Source organism: Myotis lucifugus, unplaced genomic scaffold (genome assembly GCF_000147115.1).
Source record: "Myotis lucifugus unplaced genomic scaffold, Myoluc2.0 scaffold_158, whole genome shotgun sequence".
Lineage (NCBI taxonomy): Eukaryota > Metazoa > Chordata > Mammalia > Chiroptera > Vespertilionidae > Myotis > Myotis lucifugus.
The window spans coordinates 2354452-2381486 of NW_005871206.1; the positions used below are offsets into that span (position 1 = coordinate 2354452).

General features: G+C 52.2%; 3 protein-coding genes across 4 annotated transcripts in view; 2 read left to right on the plus strand and 1 right to left on the minus strand.

Annotated features, from left to right (window-relative positions):
- Positions 1-2681: 2681 nt before the first annotated feature.
- On the plus strand, positions 2682-5378 carry LOC102432231 (olfactory receptor 4D2). Of its 2 annotated transcripts, XM_023759591.1 has the most exons (3): positions 2682-2737; positions 4048-4132; positions 4245-5378. In XM_023759591.1, the coding sequence occupies exon 3, from the start codon at positions 4420-4422 to the stop codon at positions 5353-5355; it is 936 nt and encodes a 311-aa protein (XP_023615359.1). In that variant the 5' UTR covers positions 2682-2737; positions 4048-4132; positions 4245-4419; the 3' UTR covers positions 5356-5378. The 2 variants fall into 2 exon arrangements, with proteins under 2 accessions (XP_023615359.1, XP_006095673.1); XM_006095611.3 differs by lacking the exon at positions 2682-2737 and having other exon boundaries at positions 4096-4132; positions 4242-5378.
- A 5502-nt stretch (positions 5379-10880) lies between these two features.
- EPX (eosinophil peroxidase) lies at positions 10881-21849 on the plus strand. Its single transcript, XM_006095635.3, has 13 exons — positions 10881-11004; positions 11111-11204; positions 11447-11622; positions 11810-11927; positions 12046-12175; positions 13359-13565; positions 15044-15362; positions 16976-17136; positions 17510-17765; positions 18205-18375; positions 20482-20719; positions 21275-21487; positions 21823-21849. Exons 1-12 carry the CDS (start codon positions 10881-10883, stop codon positions 21474-21476), a joined length of 2196 nt encoding a protein of 731 aa, XP_006095697.1. The 3' UTR covers positions 21477-21487; positions 21823-21849.
- A 606-nt stretch (positions 21850-22455) lies between these two features.
- Positions 22456-27035, minus strand: part of MKS1 (Meckel syndrome, type 1) — a 12107-nt gene continuing 7527 nt past the window's right edge. The window contains 10 exon segments of the mRNA XM_023759600.1: positions 22456-23138; positions 23240-23293; positions 23296-23334; positions 23428-23512; positions 23981-24114; positions 24770-24877; positions 24979-25048; positions 25405-25475; positions 26518-26583; positions 26840-26882. Coding sequence (XP_023615368.1) covers positions 23047-23138; positions 23240-23293; positions 23296-23334; positions 23428-23512; positions 23981-24114; positions 24770-24877; positions 24979-25048; positions 25405-25475; positions 26518-26583; positions 26840-26882 — 762 coding nt within the window. The 3' untranslated portion in view covers positions 22456-23046.

A 27035-nucleotide genomic window follows, 5' to 3' on the forward strand; every position in this document is an offset into this window, starting at 1 on the left:
GGTTTCCTGTCGTACATTTAAGTCCTTTATCCATTTTGAGTTTATTCTTGTGTATGGTGTAAGTTGGTGGTCTAGTTTCATTTTCTTGCATATATCTGTCCAATTTTCCCAACACCATTTATTGAAGAGACTATCTTGGCTCCATTGTATGTTCATGCCTCCTTTGTCAAAAATTAATTGAGCATATTGGTTCGGGCTAATTTCTGGACTCTCTATTCTATTCCACTGATCTATATGTCTGTTCTTGTGCCAGTACCAGGCAGTTTTGAGAACAGTGGCTTTGTAATACAGCTTGATATCTGGCATTGAGATCCCGCCTACTTTGTTCTTTCTCAGGATCGTTGCAGCTATTCGGGGTCTTTTTTTATTCCAGATGAATTTTTGGAGAGTTCGTTCTAGATCTTTGAAGAAGGCCATTGGTATTTTAATGGGGAGTGCGTTGAATGTATAGATTGCTTTGGGTCAAAAATATTTTTTAAATATATTTAATGGAGAACCAAGATGGCCTGTACTCATTGCCTCCCAAAACCAAATCAAAATTACAGCTAAAATACAGAACACATCATTCAGAATCACCTGAAAGCTGACTGAATGGGAGTCCTATGACTAGAGAAGAAGCACATTGAGATGGGTAGGAGGGGTGGAGGCCCACAGACTAGGCTGGTTCGACACCCACGTGTGCCGTTTTCTAATCGTGAGGGACATCGGCTCTGCGGAGGCCGCCCCTGAAGAGCAAGGGGTCCTAGCCCCACACCAGACCCCCAGCCCAGGGTCCCGGCGCTGGGGAGAGAAGTCCCCGTAACTTTGGGCCTTAAAAACCAGAGGGGATTTTGGCTGAGTGACACAGAGGCTGCTGAATCCCAGGTGTTCTCCTCTTAAAGGGCCCACACACAAACTTACAAGGTCTTGCTTTTTCTGATCTCCAGTGTTAGGGGCGGGGTGGTGGTGGCAGGAACTCAGGGGTGGCTTTCTCCCAGACGAGGGTGCTGGGACCTCCTCCGTGGCAGGGCTGACTGGCAGCCATATCAGCGTGGCCTACACTGCTTGCTCCACCCTGGGGATTCCCTGAGACCCCGCCCCCTCCTATTTGCAGCCCCACCCAAACCGTTTGCTGCAGCTTTTCCATATGAATGGCCTGTTCTGGCTCAGGCTTCAGACTTTGTTAAAATCTTTCAAACAAGCTGCAGCTGATGACAGCGTTCCCCAAACCATCAATAAAAGGTCCAAGACCCGGCTCTAGCACCAGCCTACTTGCTTCACAGCTAGGCCTCACCTGTGCACAGCAGCTCTCCCACAATGGCAACAAGTACACATCTATCAACAATTAAATCTAAAAATCAAAATAAAAGAACAAGAAATCTAATGAACAAAATGAACTGGTGCATAAAACAGAATCAGAGGCATGGAAGCATAGGTCAGACTGACGAATCTCAGAGGGAAGGGGGAAGGGGGGCAGGAAGAGCTTAACCAAAGATTTTACCTGTGGGCACAGACAGTAGGGTGGTGAAGGCCAGCGGTGGGGTGGGAACCGGATGGAGAGGGGTAATGGGGGGGGGGGGGCAACTGTAATACATTGAACAATAAAGATTAAAAAATAAAAATATATTGATTTTAGGGATGGTGAGAGAGAGAAACATCAATTTGTTGTTCCACTTCTTTATGCATTCATTGGTTACTTCTTGTATGTGCCCTAACCGGGGATTGAACCCACAACCTTGGCATATTGGCATGATGCTCTAACTAACTGAGCTAACTGGCCAGGGCATGAATGCTCGCATTTTATAGATGATGTGAGTAGACTAGGATATGGATGGTGAATCAACATTGGGGGTCTGGTTGGCAAAATAAAGGACAAGGTTTACAGGGTAATAAATTTCCAATGTTATATACAAACATTTTCCTATCTAAGTAAAGATTTTATATTAAGTTTAAAAGTGGGAAAAAAAGAGGAAGAAAGGAGGAGAAGGAGAAGAAAGAAAAGTTTCAAACCAGTTAATCTTGACGATTCCGTGAGAGCGAACAGTCTGCTGTGCCGAGGAGCAAGTCAGTGGTTCTCAATGTGTGGGCCCAGGAACAGGAGCGTCCGCAGCATCTGAGAGCTTCTTACAAATGCAAATTCTTGGCCTCGAAGTTGACCAGCTGAATGAAAAAGCCTGGGGCTGGGGCACACTAATTTGTTTTTCAACAAGCTTTGCAGGTGATTCAAGGATAAGAATCACTGGCCTAAGAAACGGTTTCTAAAACTCGCAGAAAGTCTGTTCCTTTTGAAGAGACTCTTGACTTTTTGGATCTTGGCCTGAGAATCCTTCATTCCACACATCTCTAAATGTTCATTATCCTTGGTACCTTTGGCCCCCAAGGAGGAACTCGCAAAGAGTATGTGTTTTTGAGACATTTAGAAACTTTTTAACAACTCCCATTGCTCCTTCGGCCCCAGTGGTAATCAGCCCAGTCCTGCTTCCTGAGCCCCGTCCAATCGTTGCTCCCTGAAGATATTGTCTCATCCCCTAGGGTCACACCCATTGTGCACATGACGTATGGGCGGTGGGTAGGAAACTGAGGCTGCAGGAAAAGATCTTCAAAAAGATGTAAGACCTGAGGCCTCTCTCTCCTTCTGGGCTGAAGAACTGTGAGAGACCAGGGTTTCCCCCGCGGTAAATAGATCAGCTATAAGAAGGATCTAGAAACACTTGCTGGAGAGTGGGGAGAATAAACAAGTGACATGGACTTGATGGGAGTAAGTCTCAAATGTGAAGAGACCCTCAGACAGTAATGCGGGGGAATGTGATGTGGAAAACGGATGCCTCAGGTTGCATGTGAAAACCCAGGCTTTTAAGGATGGAGTGAGGCATTGGCCCTGTGGGTTAGAGGGAGGATGCTGAGAGCAAAGGGTAAGGAAATACACCGTAAAGTTCTCCACGTAGTCACGTAAAACAAGATCACATAAACTGCCTACTAATACATTAGGTTAGAAAACATAAGCGTGTTTTTCTACCTTGAATTGATTTACAAAAGCTTGGTAGGGGACTTCTAAGAGTCTGAGTTTTAAGTTGTGGGCACCACACAATCAAAAGAACACAATGAGGGAGAAGCAAGATCAGATATGAGTTTAGAAAGATCACTCTGACAGCTGTCTAGAAAATGGGCTGGAGTGGAAGCAAACGGAAGCAGAAGGATGAGACTAAAAAGACTTCTAATAGACAATAGATTGCAGCAGGCAGCTGGGAGAGGATGGGAGATGGAGACACGGTGGCGGGACTGGGAGGCCACCTAACCCCTCATTTGTTACCCTCTATCTCTCATCTTCCATCCCCTTCACCACTTTGGTCCTGCTCTCTCCCCAACACTTCATTACCTCTCCACTCCCTTCCTTCACTTGCTCTATTCCTTTATCTCACTTCCTCATAATCTCCCTTCTTTATTCCTTTGTCTATTCTATTTCTCTTATTTCAACATCATCCTTTGTTTTCCACCCTTGTATTCAGTAACATATTTTAAAATTCTTATTCTTTTCAAAAGAGCTCCCTGAGTCCCCTGCATACGATTTCATCATCTATTTCTTAATCCAGAGAATCTCTCTCACCCATCTCTCTTGTCTCAATATACACACCACATATGTCCTGTCTTCACTCAGTAAGGGGCCACCTACATCAGAAAGGTGCAGGGGACTCACTCTATAGCTTGTCACCCATCCAGCAGTCAATATCTCAAGCTTTTTGAGTATTATCTATCAGCAAGATTGGGCACAAATAAACTATAAGATCCACATTTATGTCTCTGGGAACTTACAATGAATTATGGAGGAAAAACACAGACACATGAAAAGTTCATCAACATTATAATGTGTTAAACGTTGCATAAAAAATGATGGGTAGAAAAATGCATTAGAGACAGGAAGAAGAGAGGGTGTCTTTGGAGTAGGAGACTATACAGAGGAGAGTGATCATCATTTATTATTCCAGGCACTGTTCGAGGAACTTTATGTGTTATTTTATTTAATTCCCTGGACTAGTCTACAAAGAAAACATTTTTATTCTCACCTTGCAGATGTGGAAACTGAGACCCAGAGAGGTTCAGTCATTTACTGAAGGTCAAATCTCGAGGACATAGCAGCCCTGAAGTTTGACTGCAGGTCTGTTGGACTCCAAGTGTCTTCCCACTGCCTTATTACACTGAATCTTTGAAAGGCAGGTTCCATGTGTCTCTGGATGGCTTGACGATCTCATAAATATTTATTCCAGCAGCAACTGTAAACTCTCCAGCGATAAGGTCACTTTATCAGCACCTGGTTATATGGTCTGCACATGAGGATGACCAACATGTGGACCTGGACAAATCGATTTAGCTCCTGAGCACTGAAAGTGACTTCATGTATCTCCGTGTGTGGTTCGTTTTCCTCAGGTGTATGGAAAACACCCCATGGAGTCAGGGAACCTCACCTGGATATCAGAATTTGTCTTCCTGGGGCTCTCACAGACTCGGGAACTCCAGCTTTTCCTGTTTTTGGTGTTCCTGCTGGTCTACACCACCACTGTTCTGGGGAACCTCCTCATCATGATCACAGTGACCGCAGACTCCCGGCTTCACAGCCCCATGTACTTTCTGCTTCGGAATCTGGCTATCTTAGACCTCTGTTTCTCCTCAGTCACTGCCCCAAAGATGCTGGTGGACTTCCTCTCTGAGAAGAAGACCATCTCCTACCTGGGCTGCATGGCCCAGGTCTTCTTCTTCCACTTTCTGGGAGGTGCCATGGTCTTCTTCCTCTCAGTGATGGCCTATGACCGCCTTGTTGCCATCTCCCGGCCCCTCCACTATGTCACCATCATGAACACTCAGCTGTGTGTGGGGCTGGTGGTGACAGCGTGGATGGTAGGTTTTGTCCACTCCATTACCCAACTGGCTCTGATGCTGCCACTGCCTTTCTGTGGCCCCAATGTCCTGGATAACTTCTACTGTGATGTCCCACAAGTGCTGAAACTTGCCTGCACTGACACCTCCCTCCTAGAGTTCCTCATGATCTCCAACAGTGGGCTGCTGGATGTCATCTGGTTCGTCCTCCTCCTGGCCTCCTACTTGGTCATCCTGGTGATGCTAAGGTCCCATTCAGAGCAGGCAAGGAGGAAAGCAGCTTCCACCTGCACCACCCACATCGTCGTGGTGTCTATGGTCTTCATTCCAAGCATCTACCTCTATGCCCGGCCCTTCACTGCCTTCTCCATGGACAAGGCTGTGTCCATCAGCCACACGGTCATGACCCCCATGCTCAACCCCATGATCTACACCCTGAGGAACCAGGAGATGCAGGCAGCAGTGAAGAGATTAGGGAGACAGCGACTGGTTTGTAAAAAGGACTGACAGTGGGTAGGTCACTTCTCTTTGGCTTTGTTTTCTATTTGTAGAGTGAAGAGAGCTCAGATTTTTAGGCAAAGGAACATTTCTTTGTTTTTAATTGTGATATATGATTTGAACACTCCCGTGACAATAAAGTATATTCCCATGGAAACATTCTGGAAAATCACTCCCTCCTTTCCACCTTCTTGATGGATAGTTTCCTTCTGTGATGATAGCATTTCTCCATAAGAGCAGTTCTATTTTCTGTATTTTGATCTCTTTTCCCAATACCCCTTTTGGCCTTTGTCCAGAGTGATAGAGCAAGTGCAGAGCCTGGAGACTTAGCCCTAAATTACGAGCCCATGTTCCACTATCTTCCAAACTTGTAACCTTGGCTGAGCCACCTGCCTCTCTAGGACTCATGGTTTCTTTCTTACTGAACTGGCATAAAACAGTATCTGTTCCGATAATCTCACAGATTTGTTATAAGATTTAATATGATGTAAATCATCGAACCTATGTAAGGATTATTGTTATTGTTGCTATTATGCCTGGTATTTATCCTTTCATCAGTTGAGTCGTGTTTTGGAAATACGGCAGAAATTCCTAAGTGCAGTGAGGGAGGCATTGCAAGGGTAGAGGCTGAACTCCAAGGGGCCATGCAACTTCCCCAAGGGTGAGACAGAGAAGAGAAAGCACATAAATTCAGGGCATGTATGCAAGACTCGACTTCTTACTGCTGTTCCCCCACCCATCCCCATTTTCAGGCTCTACGCGTCTTGCAAACAGGAATGGGAGGTCCATTCATTTGTTCATTCATTCATATTTGTAAATATGCATTTGGGACCTGATATAGTTTTCTAGGAAGGGCTCTAGAACAGTTTATGGACTATCCCCTTCTCCCTCCTACATTGATAGATATCCTCTCTATATCCCCCTTCCCTTTTCCCTTCCTCCCTCCCTACATTGATTTTGGCCTGTTTAGTCGTGACATCCATCTGGTGTCCCTCTCCCATTTCACTGTTGTGCCTAGTTTCCTCTCTGCCTTGGTCCCCCTTGCTCAAGGTCCCCAGGGTGGTACTGGCTCCTAGGCCAGCTCTCCAAGGCCCCATAGTAAGTTTTTCTGGTCTTGCTAAAAACAGAACAACCAGCCCTAGCTGGTTTGGCTCAGTGGATAGAGTGTCGGCCTGTGGACTGAAGGGTCCCCGCTTTGATTCCAGGTCAGAGCACATACCTGGGTTGTGGGCTCGATCTCCAGTGGGGGTCATGCAAGAGGCAGCCAATCAATGATTCTTTCTTGTCATTGATGTTTCTCTCTCTCTCTCTCTCTCTCTTTCTCTCTCTCTCTCTCTCTCTCTCTCTCTCTCTCACAAACTAACAAAACAGAACAGAACAACCTGCCTCTCTTAGGAGAGTCCTCAGCACCGGGAACATGTACACACACACATGCACACATGTGCACACACTCCTGGCCTGCCCCAGCCTCGACCCAGTATGAAGCCACCATAGTTTGAGTTAAGCCCCTTCTCACTATCGACCTCAGTGTCTTGTCATGAGAATAGGTGCAAGGACCCCGCTCCCAGGAGCCCCTGGGAACAAGAGCAGGCCCACCAGGCCCTGAGCCTTGCTCTGCTGCAGCTGTCTCCATGGGGGCCGTTGGAGCTGAGAGATAAAGAGATCCAATCAGGCCTGTGGCCAACAGCAGCCCCACTGTGGCTGGAGGACAGTTTTTGTGAAAGTGGTTGCAGAATGCTGAGGTTTTGAGGTGGGCAGGGGAGGGCGGGAAGAAGGTTCTTGGGTATTACAGCTAAAAGATGCCAGGGAGGGAAGGCTCCCTCATGGTCTTGGGTTTGAGCCTCAGCCTGGCAGGGCCAGTCTCTGCAAAGGTGTCCACTGACCCGGGGCTGGCCTGACCCAGGGCGAACACTGCCCCTGACCAAAGGCACCAGGTCCTAATAGCTGTTCAAGCACAAACCCAAGCCTGACCCAAGAGCTGTGACAGGCAAGGTCACAGCAGATGCATCCATTGCACAAATTCGCATTGAGGCCCTGCCAGGCATTGTGCTAGGGGCTGAGGCCACAGTGGGCAACAGGACAGGCACACACCTATTCTGTATGGCACTCACAGACCTGTAGGGAGCTGTAGCTTCACCAGATCCACCCACAGACAGACATACACGTGTAATTAGTGATGTTATGTTCTATGAAAGAAGCTATAAGAGTAAGGACCAGGGAGACCCAGACACTTGATTTGGATCTAGTGAGCCTGAGACAGGAAAGGCTCCCTATGGATGGGGCCTGGAGGGTCAGTAGGAGTCGCCGGCCACTAAAGGGGAAGGGTCTTCATGGTTGAGATCCATTGCAGGTAGGGTAGGTCCCTTGCAGGAGCTGAAAGCCAGTGGGTTTAGAGGACAGAGGAATAGAGAGGGGAGACGTGGCTCTGGAGAGGGGAGGTGGCAGGACCGAGACTGTGCAAGCCTGGGGGCCTCTTGCTTTAGGAGAAGCTGCACGGAGGGCCAAGATGTGTTGGCAGAAGGGACGGTATGCTCATGGGACCAGTGGTTCCCAGCCCCCCAGGGCCACAGAGTCCTATGGCCACCAGGGAGGGAGGGAGAGCCGTTGAAGAGCTGGCTGGTCAGGGTCCTGATCCCTGAGGATGTCCCCATCCTTCCTCTTGCCCCTTTAGTCACAGTTTCCAAGCAGCCTGTCTCCTCCTGTTACCCCGAGGGCTCTTTTTGATGTGTCTCGTTACAAATCTTTTCTTCCTATGTGGCTCGGTCTTGGAGTCTGATACGGCCATTTCCCTTTCAGAGGAAGAGCTCTCCTGCACGACTCCCCCACCTGCGGTCCAACCAGGCCCAAGCCTGTAAGCTTCAAATGAAGGCATTTTTGTTCCTTATCCTTCAAGAAGCATTGTATTCTACGTGGAAGTCAGTTCTCAGTTCCATGGTGGCTCCCTCGGATACATGCATCCGCTTTGAGAGTGAGTTCCAAATCATCTGGGTTTGGAATCCTCTGAGCTGATGTCGGCTACACGTCACCCCTCCCGTCCCCTGCAGCGATGCATGTTCGTGCATTTAAACAGCTGATATGAACAGCGATCCCACAGCGATGGTAAAGATGAAGAGATAGAACCGGATGTCCTTCCATTCTTCACGCCATGTGACCGTTTGGACTTATAATTTGTGTTTAAAATTTAAAACATTCAAACAGAATGCAAACTGCGAAGTATAATGCTTTGAAGTGCAAATTTTACTTCATGCATGGCAATTTTACGGAATTTGAATATCTTTGCCATTAAAAGTTATCCTTTTAAAAATGTTTTTTGTTTATTTAAAAACTAAAAAAAAAAGTCGAGAAAACAGAAACTGGCTGGCAGGGGTGGGGTGGGAGGGGGCTGTGTGTGGAGGATTCAGGTGGCTGGCACGTAGGGGAAGCATCCTGTGGCAGGGCGGGCAGCAGAAAGCAGGCTGAAGGGGAAGGAGTCCAGGTGGCAGATGCCAGCGTTCCCTTTGGTCTCCTTGCCTGCATTTCTGCCTGCCCGTCCTGCCCCAGCCCAGGAAACCTGCCCTCCATAGACTGGTTGTATAGGGCCCCTCGGCGGTCCCTTGCTATGTGCTTGTCTCTCATCAGCACTTCGAGCAGATCAGCCAATATGGCAGGCGGGGTCCAGAGCCCAGGGCCCTGTCTCCGGCTTGTCCCAATAGCCTGCAGCAGCCCACCGCTGTGGCAAACCCTCGCACTCTCACTGTTGCTGAACTAGAGTCCTCTGGGAGGGCAAGCAGAGCTCACTCTGAGTTTTCCTTTGCGGGTGCTGGAAGGTGGGCAACCTAGGTCCCCGCCTGGCTGCCAGCCATCTGGGGGTACCTGGCTCCCTGAGGTCCAAAAGGGAAAGCACATTTGAGGAGCAGGCTTCCACTTTTTAATGCTCTCTCCTTCATGAGGCTCCCTGTCCCTGTGTCACAGATGTGGGCGCTGAGGTCCAGGGAGTGGAGTGATTCACCCCAAGTCATGCAGGGGGTAAGCGCACTTTTGGCAACTCCATGGAGACTTTCACAGGAGAGGCGCTCCTGCGGAAGATAAGGAGATAAGATCAGGGGAGATAAGATCAGGGCCCAGGCCTTCAACAGGAGCTTGTGAAAGGGAGAGCAACTGTCAGGCAGGGGCGTTGGTGTGGGAGGAGGGGGCTGTGAAGGCGTGGGGCTGGGTTTCGGTAGGGCATGGGGGATAGAGGGCGGGAGACAAGACACTCAGACAGCCCTGCTGGGAGTCTGGAGCAGGGACAGGGATGGGCAAGTCCACCTGAAGGAGCAGGGAGGACAGGCCGGCTGCAGGGCTCAGCGGGGGTGATTCTGGAGCCCAGTATTGAGAGATGAGCACGGGTTCCCCAGGTAGACCAGGGTGGGGTCGAAGCAAAGGGTGGGCCTGGCTCATCCAGTGGAGGAAACTGCAGGAGGAAAGACAAGAGGGTATGAGAGAGCCTGTTGCTGGAGGGGAAAGGCCGACTGGGGTGTTCTACCCTTAAGATACGGAAATGAAGGCTTAGCCAAGGGCGCACAGGTAGTGACAGAGCCAGGCCCAACCCAGGTGGCTCTGAGCCCCTGCAGCAAGCCCCCTCCAAGGAAGCTACTGCTGATCAGCCCGACAAGTCAGAACTCACGCCTCCTACTCAGCGCCCACCTACTACTGCTAAGCGCTTAAATTCGAGGAGGAGCACGAAGCCTGACAGGTCCTCAGCTGTTATGGAGGATGGAGGCTGCTGCCATTGCTGTGCTGGGTGCTTTACTGTGACATCTCACTGTGTCCCCAGATGACCTCATGAAATAGCCCCATAATTTTCAGGCCCTGACTCAGTCATCACCTTACCCTCCACTGGCATCTTGGAGAGAGCTGGTAGGGTAGGGAGTAAGGGGCAGGGGCTAAATCATTAATCTTACATCATGAATTTACTCAACAAACATTTATTGAGCACCTACTGAATGCCAGGCCTTATACTGGGTTTGGGTCGGGGGTGGGGTATGGGGAGATACTACAGTAAGGCAGCCCCAGTTTCTGCCCTGTTGGGCCAGGAGAGGAGCGTTTCCAGTCACCTGGCCCGAGTCCCATGTTCGGGACGTGGAAACTGAGTGTAGGTAGTGACCGTACAACCAGTGAGTGGCAGGGCCAAGCCCAGGGCTCTGGCGAGGCAGGCTGTTCCTCGGGCATCCAGCAAACATTCCCTGAGAGACATGTGCAGGGTCAGTGAACTCGGTAGCAGAGAGGGCGGGACGCGGTGAGTGGACAGGAGGGAAGGAGGCCCCTAGGCTGGTTGAGTGGCAGGGTGGGGTGGGGATTTCAGTCCCACAACCCCCCTCCCCGCCCCCAAAAAATCAAGAGGGAAATTCTAGAGCTCCACCTCAAGAGGCTGGGCTTCTGGGGCCCAGAGCTCCCCTGCCCCACCCTAGGGCTGGATATAAAAGTCCCTTCGCAGCTACTTCCGAAGAAGAGCAGGAGGGGAGAGGTCAGCGTGGGCCCCCCCCGGGTGAGAAGGGAGCAGGAGAGCCGCCAGAATGCGCGATGCGGGTGTTACTCGTGTGGCTCAGGGTCTCACTGTGGAGAGGAAGCTGCTCCTGGCCCTGGCAGGGCTCGTCCTCACACTCGTCCTGGCCCAGCCTTGTGAGGGCACCACCCCAGGTAATAGCCCCTCGGACAGCCCTGGGGAAGGGCAATGGAGGGGGAATTGCTTGGGGCTGGGGGGCTGTGGCTCCCATGGACCCTGAGTCCCCTTCCCTCTGAGCAGCTCCCCCCGGGGCCGTGGAGACCTCGGTCCTTCAGAGCTGCATCACAGAGGCCAAATTCCTGGTGGATGCCGCCTACAATCAGACTCAGAGGAGGTGGGTCTGGGTCTGGGGTCTGTGTGGGCCTGGGAGGGGTCACTGAGGGAGGGTGGGCTCCAACCACGGTCATCTCACCCATCACCCTGCCCCTGGGCACCACGGGGGCAGTGCCATGTTGGTAGAGATCCTCCCTTCCCTCCATCTGTTCACACTGTCCCGACTGCCCACCGCCCGGGATGGGGCTCTGCTGGGTGGCTGTGCAGCCTTAAATCAGCTCCCCCTCCTCCTCTTCTGGGCAGCATGAAGCAGCGCCTTCTCAGTGGCTCTGCCCGCCCCTCGGACCTCCTGTTCTACTTCAAACAGCCGGTAGCGGCCACCAGGACAATCACTCAGGCTGCCGATTATATGCACGTGGCCTTGGGGCTGCTGGAGGAGAAGTTACAACGCCAGGGGTCCAGCTCCTTCAATGTCACGGGTACCATGCTCCCCACTGAGCCCCCAGGGCTGGGAGTGGAAGGAAGGCAGGAGGGGGAGGGGGTGCACAGCTTTGGGGTGTTGGCAGGGGAGAGAGTAAAGGGATGGGAGGGAGGTACAGAATAGACCAGCCCAGGAAGGAGCCAGGAGCCTGGATCCAGGGTTCTGCCCACCTGCCCCACCCCCAGGTTTACTGACGGAATCCCAGCTGTGGCTGCTGTCCAAGGCCAGTGGCTGTACTGCCCAGAAGCAGGAAGAGAAGTGCAGTGACAAGTACCGAACCATCACGGGGAGATGCAATAACAGGTGGGAGCGAGGGGCTGCACCTGCCCGGGGGAGCCTCCCTTCCCTCACCACCCCTCCCTATACGCTGAATGGTCCCCACACCGGAACCCTGCTGACCCGAGCGCTCCCACTGCTGCAGGAGGAGACCCTGGCTGGGGGCCTCCAACACTGCCCTGGCTCGCTGGCTGCCGGCCGAGTATGAGGACGGGCTGTCGCTCCCCTTCGGCTGGACGCCTGGCAAGAGGCGCAATGGCTTCCTCCTCCCTCTTGTGAGTAGGGACTGAGGACCTGGAGGATGCTTGATCTCTGCTAAACTCGGGGGTAAGGGGGTGGGGGAGGGGTGAAAGCACAGGCCAGAGTCAGCCAGACGGACTGGAACCCAGGCTCTCCCTCTGGCGGGCTGGGTGACTTTGGGCAGGTAATAGCGCCGAGTTTTGGTTTTCTCATCTGTAAAACGGCAGTAAAACCTGCCTCATGTTGCTGGCATGAATCTATATATATAAAAGGCTAATATGCAAATTGTCCCCTTGGGAATTCAACTGGGAGATTGGGAGTTTGATTGCTTGCTATGATGTGCATGATCACCAGGGGGTGGCGTGGAACGAAGGAAGGCCCCAGCCGGCAGCCAGAAGGCCCCAATTGGCCCTGATTGCTGGCCAGCCCTGGGGACTCTACCTGTACACAAATTTCGTGCACCAGGCCTCTAGTATTAAAGAAACACCCATATATGATATAATTTATTAATACTAGCCATTATAGTATTTTTTTTCCCTCAAAGAATTAGTGTCAAAGTATCTTGCTAAATACAGGGGTGAGCAAAAGTAGGTTTACAGTTGAGTATAATTTAAACAGAATTTATTCTTGTATTATTTATTAATTATTGTATTACTGATTTGTATTATAATTATAAACCTACTTTTGCCCACCTCTGTATAAAGAGCCATACATCTTAATCTAGCTATATCTATTGATCTGTGCTATTTCATACTTATCAATTTATCAATTTCTATTCATATGTCAATATAACAATCTATCAACATCTGTTTATTAATTTTTCTTCTATTGATCTATCCATTCTCTCTACATTATCCATTACCTAACAGCCAATCTATGCACCTATCAATCATTTCTATCATCCAGTTTTCAATCAGTTTATAAATTGATCTATCAGTTTGATGTAATAACCTCTCTGGAAGTGCTGGTGGAGTCTGAGCCAGCCAACCTGGCCTCTTCCCTTCTCTTTCCTCCTGGAACCCTCAGGAGCCAGGCCAGAGCCCATCCTTCTGGGAATGACAGCCAGGGGAGGTGGGACAACGCAGGAAAGGGGAGGGGAGGGCAGGAGAGGGGAAGAGACTGTGTTAACTCTGGCAGAGGCAACCTGCTGCCCCCTGAGGCCTGGGTTTCGGGGTCCAGAGCCCCCCACCCCCCAACGCTGCCCTCTTTCCCCACCAGGTGCGGGCAGTCTCTAACCAGATCGTGCGCTTCCCCCAAGAGAGGGTGACCTCCGACCAGGGCCGGGCCCTCATGTTCATGCAGTGGGGCCAGTTCATCGACCACGACTTGGACTTCTCCCCCGAGACCCCGGCCAGAGTGGGCTTCACCGCAGGCGTTGACTGCGAGAGGACCTGTGCCCAGCTGCCTCCCTGCTTCCCCATCAAGGTACCCGCAGCCAACTCCCAGGCCCCTGGCTTCCATGCAGGGCCAAGAGCTGGGGGTGGGATCTGGAAGACTTAGTACCTTCCCTAAGGAGCTGTCCGTGACGCTGTAGGATCAGACAGACAGGACGCACAGCCGCTATGGACTCCAGTTCTTAGTGGTTGGAGGGGTGGGGGTCGGGGTGGGCAATCTGCCAGGAGGTTCCGTGCAGGCTTCAGGGAAGGGGAAGCAATCGACAGACTGGCTTTGACCCGTAGGTTTGATCCCGACGGTGGAAGCCTAGGCTGCTGTTTTTGGAAGCCTTTAGAGCAGCGGTTCTCAACCTGTGGGTTGCGACCCCTTTGGGGGTCGAACGACCCTTTCACAGGGGTCGCCTAAGACCATCGGAAAACACATAAGTAATTAGATATTGTTTCTGTGATTAATCACTATGCTTTAATTATGTTCAATTTGTAACAATGAAAATACATCCTGCATCTCAGATATTTACATTACGATTCATAAAGTAGCAAAATTACAGTTATGAAGTAGCAACGAAAATAATTTTATGGTTGGAGGTCACCACAATATGAGGAACTGTATTAAAGGGTCATGGCATTAGGAAGATTGAGAACCACTGCTTTAGAGTCTCTTAGCTCTCACCTTCTCTCCTTCCGGGGATGGGCTGTGAGCAGGGAGCTATCCTTCAGGCTGAGAGGCAAGGGTGGTGTGGACACCAGGGAAAAATAGGTGCATTCCAGGGAGCAGAGCCTCTGCTAGGGGGGGGCGTGCAGGTGCACACACTCCTCCACGCACACCCTCACCCCTGCATTCACCCCTGCACTCACCCTCACAGGTAAGGGGATCTCCATGGGGCCTGACCTGTGAGGGCCCCTGGCTGGCTCCTCCCTGGTGCAACTTTGCCCATTCTTCAAGCTCTGGCTCAGGGGCGCCTCCTCTGGGAAGCCTTCCGGAACTTCCTATTTCACCTGTCACTTTTGGCTTTTAGATCAAGCATAGCAAAGGGCACAGAGTTACATTCTCTACATATGTGTCTGTTTTCAACTGAATTGCCAGCTTCCTGCAACCTGTGCTGGGTTTTGCTGATCTTCATATCTCCAGAGCACCCGGCACAGAAAGGGGCTTAGGAAATATCTGTTGAATTGAATGGAATGAAAGGAGCCCAGGCCTGTCAAGAGAACTAGGTTTCAATATTTCCTCTCCTGCTAACTAGTTGTCACTTCCCATCTCCAAGCCTCAGTTTCCCCACCGGGAAAATGAGGATCTAAGGTTTCTTCCATTTCTAACCTTTCATGAATCTGTGATACAAAGTCCTAAGGACCTTCAAACTGACCTGGTGAGCAGTGTGAGTCTGGATGAGTCAAGGAGGGCTTCCTGAAGGAGGAGACTTTGAAGCAAGGTTTCGAAGCAAGTGGGAGGACCAAGAAGGATACGCTTGCTCTTAAGGGGCCCCAGTGTCACTGTTTCCTCTTGCACCTCAGATTCCGGCCAATGACCCCCGAATCAAGAACCAGCAAGACTGCATCCCCTTCTTCCGCTCCGCCGTCTCATGCCCCCAAAACAAGAACATCGTTCGAAACCAGATCAATGCACTCACCTCCTTCGTGGACGCCAGCATGGTGTATGGCAGCGAGGTCACCCTCGCCCTGCGCCTTCGCAACCGGACCAACTACCACGGGCTGCTGGCCGTCAACCAGCGCTTCAGAGACAACGGCCGGGACCTGCTGCCCTTCGACAACCTGCACGATGACCCCTGCGTCCTCACCAACCGCCCGGCGCGCATCCCCTGCTTCCTGGGAGGTCAGGCTGGGGAAGGTGGTGTCTTCCTGGGATACAGCCGCCCGGGGTTCTGGGTTTGGAGGCCACGGTGGGAGGCGGTGGGGGTACATGTCTTCAGACTTCAACGTTAGGCACAGCCTAGGACAGATCCAGGTGTAGCTGTCCTAGGACCCGGAGGTTGTTGGGAGTCTCTTTGCAAACGCCTGTTTCTCTCCCGCAGTGCTGACTTTTAGGAAGCTCCTCCCATTTTGATCCAACATCCACCTAGTGCTCTTCATGTTTCTGGAACCGCAGAGAAGGAGCCGTCCATCTTTCACTCACTAATAGCCTCTTTACTTGAAAGAAGCTTTATTTCCACCTACTTTTTTTTTTTAAATCTTCTCTGGGTTAAATTCCCCTAGGTCAGTGGTCGGCAAACTGCGGCTTCGGTTTTTACTCGCCAGCCCTCATCCCCCACTGTTGCTAGACACTGGTACCTGGTACCTTCTTCCAGATGCATCATCTGAACCCTCCTCGGGCTCTTTGCCCCCATGTGCTGGTTGATATAGGCAGCCTTTCTGGTTAAGATACTCACACGTGCCATCTCTCATCTTATAGCAGCCATGACAGGAGGCCACTGTCATCACCTCCTTTTACAGATGAGAAACTGGGGTGCAGGGAAGATGACTAATGTGTCCAGAGCACAGAGTTCAGATGGCAGAGCCCACAGAGGGCACTGCGGTCAGGGGAGCGTCCAGGTCTGTGCTCTTTCCACGCTGTTCCACCGCCTTCTTCCCAGGGAGTTGGCTCCAGCCCTTTTTAGAGACTGTATTTTTTAAATTTTTTGTTGATTGATTTTGAGAGAAACATCAATTTGTTGTTCCCCTTATTTATGTATTCATTGGTTCCGTGTTGTATGTGCCCTGACTGGGGATCGAACCCACAACCTTGGTATATCGGGACAAGGCTCTAACCAGCCGAGCTACCTGGCCAGGGCAAGATGGGTTTTTCTTGCACTTTCATGAGAGGTTTACTGAAAAGTGGATTAAATGAGACCTTGTACAAAAGGGCTTAGTTCAGAGCCAGCAAATGACTGGAAGGCCCACTGTCAGGCACTTACTCTGCCTCCTGGCCTCTGGGAGAAAAGGTCTAGCTGCAGAAAGAGGCTCTGCCCAACCCTCCCTCTTGCATGGTAGCAATTCCAAAGCTGGTGGAAGATCCCGCCCTCGATAGAGAACATGCACACGGATGCAGTTCCCTGGGAGAGGGGCCCGTGGTCCCCAAGTCAAGGTTCCTAGTCATCCCGGTCTCTGCCCCAGCTGGTCATCTTGTGGAGTAGAATCATTCGGCAACGATTTTCCTGCCGAGGCTGGCAGCTGCCCTGAGCTTTTCTTCCCACACCGGCACCTCTTCCAATCACTTAAGAATGCAAGACCCTGCTGTCTTCCCGCTCCTGGCCCGTCGTGTTGGGGAAGAGGGTGGTGGTCAGTGAGTGGCCTCACAGCTGAGGAGATGGAGGCCGAGTGAGAGCCAGGAGCCTGACACGGGTCAGAAAGTCCCACCACCTTTGCCCAGTCCCCAGAACTCTGTCTGCCTTAGCAGAAAGACATTTCTCTGGGAAGAGCTATGGTGACTCTGAACTTGGGGTTTTCAAGGTGACTCTCGAACAAGCGAAAACCCCTCGCTGACAGCCATGCATACCCTCTTTATGCGAGAGCACAACCGGCTGGCTACCGAGCTGAGACGCCTGAATCCACAGTGGACTGGAGACCAGCTCTACCAGGAGGCGCGGAAGATCGTGGGGGCCATGGTCCAGGTAGGGAGCCTGGGGTCCCGGCATCCCCTAGAGAAAATCTGGCATGAGAAGCATCTGAAAAAGTGGCTCCCACCCTCCTTGACACATCCTCGGGGATGTGCCTCAAGTCAGTCAGGTCTGAGTGTGTATGCCTGAGATCTGACCTGTCCCCAGTTCCGCCACCAACTCACGGTGTGAGCCTACCCATGTCACAGCCTCTCTGGGCTTCAGCATCTCATCAGCCAATGGGAAATCAATGTTGCGACATCTGACATGATAGACATTCAAGAATTTATGTCTGAGGAGCCCTTCGAAAAGCCAAAGGTCTGTCCAAAGGTAAAGGAGTGGGCTAGGCAGCCGCTAAGGTCATTTCTTCCTACGTCTTCTCTTCTAGATCATCACCTACCGAGACTTTCTGCCCCTCGTTCTGGGCAGGGACCGGGCCAAGAGAACCCTGGGGCCCTACTTGGGGTACTGCTCCAATGTGGACCCTCGCGTGTCCAATGTCTTCACCCTGGCCTTCCGCTTTGGGCACACCATGCTCCAGCCCTTCGTGTTCCGCTTGGACAGCCAGTACCGGGCCTCAGCACCCAACTCGCGTGTTCCGCTCAGCTCTGCCTTCTTTGCCAGCTGGCGAATCGTGCATGAAGGTGACCAGGTTTTCCAGAGGCAGATGGGAGTGGGGTTGGGGAGCACACCCCCTCCAGTTGGGCCAGGCCTACTGCCAGGAGGCCAGCTGCTGCTCGGGCCACGGCTAATCATCTCCCCAGGACAGTGAAAATGAGGCAAGACCCTCAGTCACGGGACTCCCATCCCCTTTGGGATGAGGGATTTCTAAAAGGGGAGGAGATGGATGTCAGACTAGTGGCTTGTGGGCCTGAAAGAAGCTTGCCTTCCACTCCTTCAAGAAGTAGGGGTGACCCCTTGCCCTGACAGCACCAGCTCTCTTCATGTCCACCCAGGCCTCTGTTTTCGGAAATAATCGTCATAGAATACAAGTGACTGGCTTATCCAGCTCTGAGCTACTTGGGCCTCCTGTGATGACACAGGGCTGTTCCAATCTGTGCTGCTCACATTACTCACCACCAGGTGGCATCGACCCCATCCTCCGAGGCCTCATGGCCACCCCCGCCAAGCTGAACCGGCAGGATTCCATGTTAGTGGACGAGCTCCGGGAACGGCTGTTTCAGCAAGTGAGAAGAATCGGGCTGGACCTGGCGGCTCTCAACATGCAGCGCAGCCGGGACCACGGCCTCCCAGGTGAGGGGCTGCCCACCCCTTCGCCAGGCGTGGCTTGGTGTGGTGCTGGTGGTGGTGCGGTGGGGACAGGTTTCAGGAGGTCCTGGGTGCCTCCTTTCTGACTGGGACTGTCTACAGTCTGTGCCGTGGCTCAGAGGCAGGCGAGGCCAAGGCTGATGCAGTAGGACATTTCTCGGACCACCTTTTTGCTGTCCTGCCACATCTCCGTCTGTTGCAGGGTCTGTATCTGTAGGTTCACAATGGGACCAGGCCTTGGGCACGGGAGATGAACAAAGGGGGTCTGGAATTTCCACGTAGAGAGAAACAGATATAAAAGGCAGGGACGAACTGCTCCATTCCCCAGCACCCTGGCAAGTTCCAAGGAGAAAGGCTCGGGTTCCAGGGACAGAGAAACTGGCTCCACGTGGAGAAAGGCCGAGCCTGAGAGGCAGGAAATGGGCGGAGTAAAACGAAGGCTGCCTTGGCGAGGACACAGAAAGCTTTATCCCAGGGCAGAAGACAAATTAGGCACTTTCATGGATAGAACTCGTTTAGTCTTTCCAGTGACCACAGTCATTTTATAGAAAAGGAAATAAGCTCAAAGACATCCAGTAATTTGCCCAATGCCACGTAACTAAGAAGTAGTAAAATGTGAATCAAATTCAGAATTTCTCCTTTCTTCCCCCTGTTGAATCCACAATGTCAGGGGAAGGCTTTGACCACCACCTTGCTCCTCTCCCTCTCCCCACCTGCTCCATCTGCCTGAGCTAATCTCTGATTGTGTTATAACAGAGTGGGGGCGGGGGGGGGGGGTTCTACAGCACCTAACACAGCACCTGGCTGGCACACAGCAGGCACTCAAGAACCAGTTTCTTTCCTTCATTACACTTGGGTGCTCCTGACAGCTAAAGAGCTGTGGGTGCCCCCTGCTGGAGAACTGAGGTTGTTAACCACTCAAGTTGCCTCACAGAGATATTCTGCTCCCCAAATACCTGTTCCCTGCAAGCTGTCCCAGAAATATTTTCCTGATACTGTCTCTTATAGTTTATTCTAATCCCTTCCCAAATCCAACACCAAGTTTGGAATGGGAAGATATGAAGTCCACTTACTAGTAAAGTCATGGTTGCTTAAGCTCAACAAGTATCCACTAATAAAATGGTAATTACAAAGGTGATGTGAGGATCCTGAGAGATATACACGCACCAGAGCTTAGCAATGGTAAAACATGACATGGCTGTCCTTAGTTCAGCTGGGGGGTGGTGTTGTGAGTTGTAGTTCAATGGGTGATGCTGGGCTAGGGTTCCTTCAGATGATGGCAAAGCCATCTCATACGTTGAGGTTCCCACACATCACATGGCCTGATCCTGGTGTGAGATCCCGATAGCTGAGAAATCAGCATGGCTAGTCTTTGGAACTTTCTGAGTAGGTGAAAAATTTAATTGTTTCACTGAGGTATAGTTAACATCTAAAATTCACCCTTAGTAAGTATACAATTCAATGACTTTAGTATAGTCATGTATCGATCACCATAGCTAATATTCATAAAAGAAACCTTGTAATAGCAGTCAATCACCATTTCCACCCCAGCCCCTGACGACCACGAATCTATGTTCTGTCTTTACATATGTGCCTGGTCTGGACCTTTCATATAATGGAACCATACAGCATGTGGTCCTTTTCTGAGTAAACTTGATCCATTCTTTTCACTTGTTTTGTTCACTCCTTTCTTTCTTCCCTCTTTCTTTCTCTTCCTCCCTTCCTCCCTTCCTTCCTTCCTTCCTTCCTTCCTTCCTTCCTTCCTTCCTTCCTTCCTCCTCTCTCTCTCTCTCTCTCTCTCTCTCTCTCTCTCTCTCTCTCTCTCTCTCTCTCATTCTCAAACCCTACTGAGAGTCCTTTGTGTCCTGGGTACTGTCTTGAGTGTTAGGCATTCCTCAGTCTGATGCACACAAAGCACGGTTGCCCGCTGGCATTTGGTCTTTGGTTCAGGGCCTCTTCTGCCTGCGGGGCTCTTGTTCTGCCTGATATTGCCAGAACACAGAGCTCTCAGGAGAAATGTGGAGAGAAGCAGAAGCTAATGGGAGGACAGCAGGGGTAAGACTGAAACTGCTTCTGCCCTCTTCCCCTCAGGGTACAATGCTTGGAGGCGCTTCTGTGGGCTCTCCCAGCCCAGGAATCTGGCACAGCTTAGCCGTGTGCTGAAAAACCAGGGTTTGGCAAGAAAGTTCCTGAATCTATACGGGACCCCTGACAACATTGACATCTGGATGGGGGCCATCGCAGAGCCGCTTCTGCCAGGGGCCCGTGTGGGGCCTCTTCTGGCTTGTCTTTTTGAGAATCAGTTCACAAGGGCCCGCAGTGGAGACAGGTAAGTGACCCGACCCTAAAGAAACCAGCCCCAGAGCAGGGAAGAGAAGCACCAACATTTAAAGACCCAACAACGGGGGAAAGTGCTCTTCTTAGCTTCATTTCTTTCACATTCACAAGATCTGAGACCAGGAGGCTCCTGGAGAGCTTGGCCAGAGGGAGAGACCACTGACCCAGGAGGCTGATGCTGCCTGAGCTGGAGGCACCTTTAACCCAGGAGACTTCTCAGCCTCCTCGCTATTCCAGGCTAAAGGGTCCCGGAAAACATGCGCAGAAAAGGCTAAACCTGGTTGGCCTCCTATAAGCTTGTGGTTTAAGACTGAACTTCTTATTTGGATTTGACCTTTACCTAGGTTCAGATCCAGCCCTGGCCAGTTTAATCACCAGGCCTTTAATACTGGGCAATTTACTTGACCACTCAACTGGTTTCTTCATTTATAGAACAGGAATAATACCTATTTTGCAGGAACTTTGTGAGGATGGAATGACATAATGTACCTGGCACAAAGCAGGTGCTCATTTTACCTTCACCCACATCTCTCGATTGTCTTGGCAGGTTCTGGTGGGAGAAACCAGGTGTTTTCACCAAGGGGCAGCGCAGGGCCCTGAGACAGATCTCCTTGTCTCGGATTGTGTGTGACAATACCGGTATCACCATGGTTCCGAGGAACATCTTCAGAGCCAACACCTACCCCCGGGACTTCGAGCACTGCAGCAGAATCCCCAGGTTGAACCTGTCAGCCTGGCGGAGCAAATGAGGCTTCTGCAGGTAAGGGGAGGCCCGCCCCCAAGGGCCCTGGGCTGGGTCAGGCCCTCACTTCCTTCCCCGGATGGGATGGCGGAGTCCTCTTAGGCCTCTAAGCAGGGACAACAGAGCTTGTCACTGGGGACAAGGTACTCTTTCCATACAGGGTTCCCAGTATGCTAGCTTCCGGCTTCTGGGCTGATAGTCAATCCCACCCGGGGCCTAGAACTTTGGGGAGAGGGGTAGGAGCATGGGTAGGAAGTGTCCAGCTAGCCTGGGCTTAGTCATCAACACCCTAAAACAGCTCATTTCTGGATGTCCAGCAATTCCTCACATGTCCACTTCTGCTGCTTCCACAGGCCTCCATCCCAAGCCTCTGACCTTGGAGACAGGGAACCAGGGAAGACTACAAGTTTACCCCCGCGCCCCATCCCGCGCGCACTCCTCCCCCCACCTCCCCACCCCCCACCCAGCAACCATATCCTGCTGATGCTTTTGCTGGCAACAGCTCCGAGTTTGTTCTTCGGCTGAGAGTGATAGCTAGGGTGTCTAGCAGCAATGAGCCCACCTGCCTTGGGAGCCAAGCAAGGAGGTCTTGAGGCCGACGCAAGAAGTCACCAGGAGGGTTTCCAGCCACTTTCTTCTATTTCCCACCACCTAGCCCCTGCCTCCAGCCACCCCAGAGTCCTCCTCGGGAGCCTGCAGGCTGGGTGACATGCTCTGCTTCTGCCAATAAAGCACTGCTGAGGGCAGGGGCTGGTCTCTGCCTTGGGCTGGGGAGGGCGCCGTGACCCAGTCCATGCTTTGCTGATAAGACACAGCTGGCACTAACCTCTAAGCCTCTCCCGGGGGCAGAGTGACGAGAGTCAGAAGAAACACTCCGGAGTAGAAAAAGGCAGAAAGGGGGAAGGGTGGCAGCACACGGGCCTCGCTATTAAGGGGAATACCTCAACCCAGCCAGCGACCTGAGCAGAGAAACAGCCGACAGAACGTCAGTCAGTATAACAAGCTTTTATGTATAAAAAACACAATAAAAGATACCACCCAGCAAGCTGAGAGGACTGGGCCCTGACTTCAGCCTTCATTTGCTCCTGAAATCGTTGTATCGCAAATGCGACAAGCCTCGAGCAGCAGGATGAGGCCACCCTGGAGAGAAAAGGCTGAGATTCTGGGGCTGGGGATTTAAGGTCCCTCACTTAAAGGTTCCTTCTTTCTTGAGCCTCCTTTCTTGAGGTTGTAGAGGAGGCACCTGCAGCCCATTGCCACTGAGACTGTGAGACAAGCCAGAGGAGCTGTGCCGAGGAAAGAGCTTACTATGGGTTTCCCCAAATTAGTCTCAAACCAAACAAAAAATGTCCGTGGCGATGCCCACTTGCAGTAGCTGACATATGAATATGGGGCCTCAGGGTCTCGGGCTTTACTGCCACATGGCGGGGAGAAGACCCTGCAGACGAGGCAGAGGGGCTGGCCCGATATTTTCTCGGCTCTTCTGGTTCTCAGCTGGTCTCTAGTAAGGAAGGTGAGGAGGAGGGAGAGCACCGGCCTTAGCTACCGCTTGTGTCCTCTTGCACGGAGGGGCAGGGCTAGGAGACCATGGTTCCCGAGGGGCTCCCGAGGTCCTGGGGAAGGCTCTCTCGGGCCTCCTGCATGCGGCGCCGGGCACGGCGGAAAGCCTCTGTGATGGAAGCAAGCACAGTAGTCAGCTGCCATGGTGTGGGGAGGAACAGGGCCCATGCTGGCCCTGGGTGGCCAGCTGGGAGGATGGGGGGAACCTACCCAGCACATTGTGAATGGAACTCTGCTGGCTAAATCCTCCCAGACGGTCCAACCACTCCGCATCCTTTTCCGGAGAGCACTGGACTCCATGAAAGGCCCTGCAGGGGAGCGTGCCACATGGCCCAGGCTGCTCGCCAGCCCCCCCCACCCCCCCACCCCCGGGATAGAGCCCCAGGGCCGGGTCACTCACCTGGACTGCTGCAGACAGTGCAAGCGGAAGGTGACACTACCCGTGGTCTCTGTGCGGAGCCCAAAGCGGCTCAGACGCTCCCCCTGTGGCACAGTTAGACGCATCAGGTCTCCAGTCTCTAGACCCCATGCCGGCCTCACTCCTACTCCCATTCCAGCACCGGACTCCATCACCTCAGGCTAACACTGGGCTCCCAGCCTTAAAGCCGGGGCTAACCTCACTGAGAATGAGTCTCACAAGCTTCCTGCTGACCCTGCCCAGCCCTGGTTATCGAGGCCTCGGCGATGGGCTGGGAGGAGGGGCTGGTTAGTGTGATGGGGCCGAGGGAAATCTGGAGCCTGCTACTTCCCGGAGTCCTCCTCCGAGAGCAGTGTGATATTTGTACCTGGCTCAGACTGTGGCTATGACTTCCAGCTGAAGCAGCAGGAAGGAAGGGGCTCAGGAGTAAGGAAGCGACGAACAATTAAGGGCCCTAACCCGGACCCCACCTGCTACAGATGAAACAGGAACCTAAGTTCTCAGCATGAAGTCTCCCCAGAGACAGAAATCACCTTGAAGGTTCCTGGAACCCGCACATAGGAGAGGTCCTCCAGTTCCAGAGACCCACCGATGAAAAACCTCCGCAGCTCGGCCACCGTGCCCAGCTCCATGGGTCTCCACGTGGGCACGGTCAGGGTGTGCGAGCCTGTGCAGGAGGAGGGAAATGAGGCCAGGCCCAGAAAGGGCGCGTGGTCCCTTGCTGACTCCCCAGCGATGGCACTGGCCTAGTCACCACCACCACCACACCTGTTCTGGTGACAGTCTGACCTCTGGTGCAGATGGTCAGGGTGGCAGTTTAGGGCACCGATTGGGAATCAATCAGGCAGAAATTCAAATTCAGCCCTGCCCATTAATACCTGTGTACCCAGGTTAAGTTTCTTAACCTCTGAGCCTCATTCCCATCTAGTCAAATGGAAATAACACCTACACCTCACAGAGCAGCTGGGAGAACTAAAGAGCAGCACAGCGCACAATGTCTGGCACACAATGAAGGACAGCGGCTATTATGGTAAAATGAGGGCTGATCCACGCTGCCCGGCAGCTTCTCCCTCGGGGCTGCAATCCAATCAGAGGACCACGGAGCAGAGTCCAGACACACTCCGGCCGCTCCACTTCACTGCGAGGTGTACTTTCCGCTCAGTTGTCTCAAATGAAGGGGGGGCATTCCTCAACGGGAGCCAGGAATCCTGCACGTTAACTGCTTCTAATTCCTAACTACCCCCCTTCTCCCTGGAAGCGGGTGGATCTTTTGGAGGTGTCAGCCTTGTTCCTAGGAGCCAGGGCATGGGACAAGAGGTCACCTGGGGTGGCGGGCAGCACCACAGCCCCGTAGCCTTCCACACGGTACCTCTGCCAGAAGTCCAGCGAGAGGACCTCGCAGTAGAGCACAGGCCACTTCGGGAGAGCCTCTGTGAGCGAGTGAGAGAAGCGGCAGGTCATGGGAGGCCCTCAACCAGAGAGGGCACCGCCCCAGAGACCTGAGCCCGGGATCAGCTGCTGAGATACTCACCAGCTGATTCGTCCTCATGGAGGAAGGAGGCCTCAAATGAGAATGGATAGGAGAAGTAGGCCACCTTGTCCTAAAAAAGAGGGGCATCATTTTATACTCGGTGTCACGGGGTAGGCAAGGCCTCAGCTGAAATTTATTCTCCCTGTGGCCAACGACAAGGCCACCTTCATAAGGGAAAAAGGAAAATGATCACCCCAGGTAGGAAGTAAAAGGCTGAGGCAAAGGGACACCCAGTTACAAGCGGCTCCCATCATCCCCAAAGCAGCGAGAGGACCCAGGGACCGAGCAGCCCTCAGAGCCCCCACAGAAGGGCTAGACCCAACCCTGGGACTTCCGGAGGGCGTGGCTGGGGCCTGATAAATCTTCAGAGGCCACCCCAGGATCAGAGTCCTGTTCCCTCCCAGGCACCCCGCCCCCGCTCCATACCATCCCCAAGGACTTGGTGGCGCAGGTCTGTGTTATTCCTGAGAGCTGCTGGGCCTCGGGGCTTGACCAGTCTGAAAGCCAAAGACAACAGACAGTACGTTTACCCGGGAGGAGGGCAAGGCGTTGAGAAAGAGACAAGTTCCTTCATCCGCTCATTCAATCAACCATTCACTGAACATTTCCTGAGTGTCCACTGTTTGCTTTGAACAGTCACTGGGGACAACTCGGTGATGACAGAGAACATCCCTGTGTCTCACGGACCTAACCTTCTAGATCAGTGGTTCTCAACCTTCCTAATGCCGCGGCCCTTTAATACAGTTCCTCATGTTGTGGTGACCCCCAACCATAAAATTATTTTCGTTGCTACTTCATAACTGTACTTTTGCTACTGTTATGAATCGTAATGTAAATATCTGATATGCGGGATGTATTTTCATTGTTACAAATTGAACATAATTAAAGCATAGTGATTAATCACAAAAACAATATGTAATTATATATGTGTTTTCTGATGGTCTCAGGCGACCCCTGTGATAAGGTCGTTCGACCCCCAAAGGGGTCGCGACCCACAGGTTGAGAACCGCTGTTCTAGGGGCAGGGAGACTGACCACCACCAAGAGACTCAGGTGGTGACCAATGCTGCGCTAAACTAAAACCGAGGGGCCTGGAGGCCGTGCAGGCTGAGTGGTGAGGGAAGACCTCTCAGAGGCCCGAACTCAGGAAGAACCAGTCGTGCAAAGATGTGACGGAAAGGGGTTCAGACACAGAACATGGTCCCGAAAAGGCGCAGCCTTGGATGCTTGAAGGGTTCAAGATCAACAGAAGATGAGGAATCAGCCAAGGAGGCTGACGACCGACCAAGGAGAGAACAGAGGAGCATGGGGAGGCGGGAGCAGAGTCTCAGTGAGGGAAAGTGAGCCGGGTCAAATGCTGCCGAGAGGTCAAGTGAGGTGGAAGCAGAGAGGACACCGCGGATTTGACAGCTTGGAAATGACCTACGGCCTTGAAAAGAACAGGAACAGTTTTGGTGCAGGAGCAGGGAAGGAGGCCTGACCCAATGCCTATGGAAGCTTTCAGAATGGATTTAAAAAAAGATTCATGAATATTACTTACTAGTAGTTGGTAATTCCACAAAGAAGTGGACATAGAGGTTGTCATACTCATAGCCTTGGGCTGAAACTAAGAAAAACAGGAAACGATTTCAGCTTATTCTCCTAGCACCCTGAGCACCCACCCAGTCCTGAGGGTTTCTATACTTCTGGAAGAAAGTCCTTCGAGGGCCAGGAACTGCCTTGTGTGTCCAGGAAAGACTCCTGGCTGAGTTTTCCAAGTTCTGCAGACCACCCACGGCCTCCATGGGGCCGGGCGGATTACTTCACAGCTCCGTGGGGCCCCTGACCAAGTATAGGAGGTCTCTGCCTGGCAAGACACTTACCTACCTCTCCATTTACAAAGAGCCGGAGGGCGCCTGGGACCGTCTGAGGCAGAGAGAAATGGGAAAGGTCAGGCGGTGTGGAGATCGGCACTTCCCCGGCCTGTCCACAAACCCCCGGAAGACCCGACACTGGACGTCAGATCAGATGTGTCCCTAACGCATTTCCTCCCCACCCCGCCACTCATAGATCTCGTCC

Bases quoted from the DNA above. Each gene is read 5' to 3' on its own strand.
- EPX (XM_006095635.3), top strand. From the start codon at position 10,881: ATGCGCGATGCGGGTGTTACTCGTGTGGCTCAGGGTCTCACTGTGGAG. The intron at 11,205-11,446 runs GTGGGTCTGGGT...TCTTCTGGGCAG, and splicing joins TACAATCAGACTCAGAGGAG to CATGAAGCAGCGCCTTCTCA. The intron at 15,363-16,975 runs GTCAGGCTGGGG...GGGGTTTTCAAG, and splicing joins CATCCCCTGCTTCCTGGGAG to GTGACTCTCGAACAAGCGAA.
- LOC102432231 (XM_023759591.1), top strand. From the start codon at position 4,420: ATGGAGTCAGGGAACCTCACCTGGATATCAGAATTTGTCTTCCTGGGG.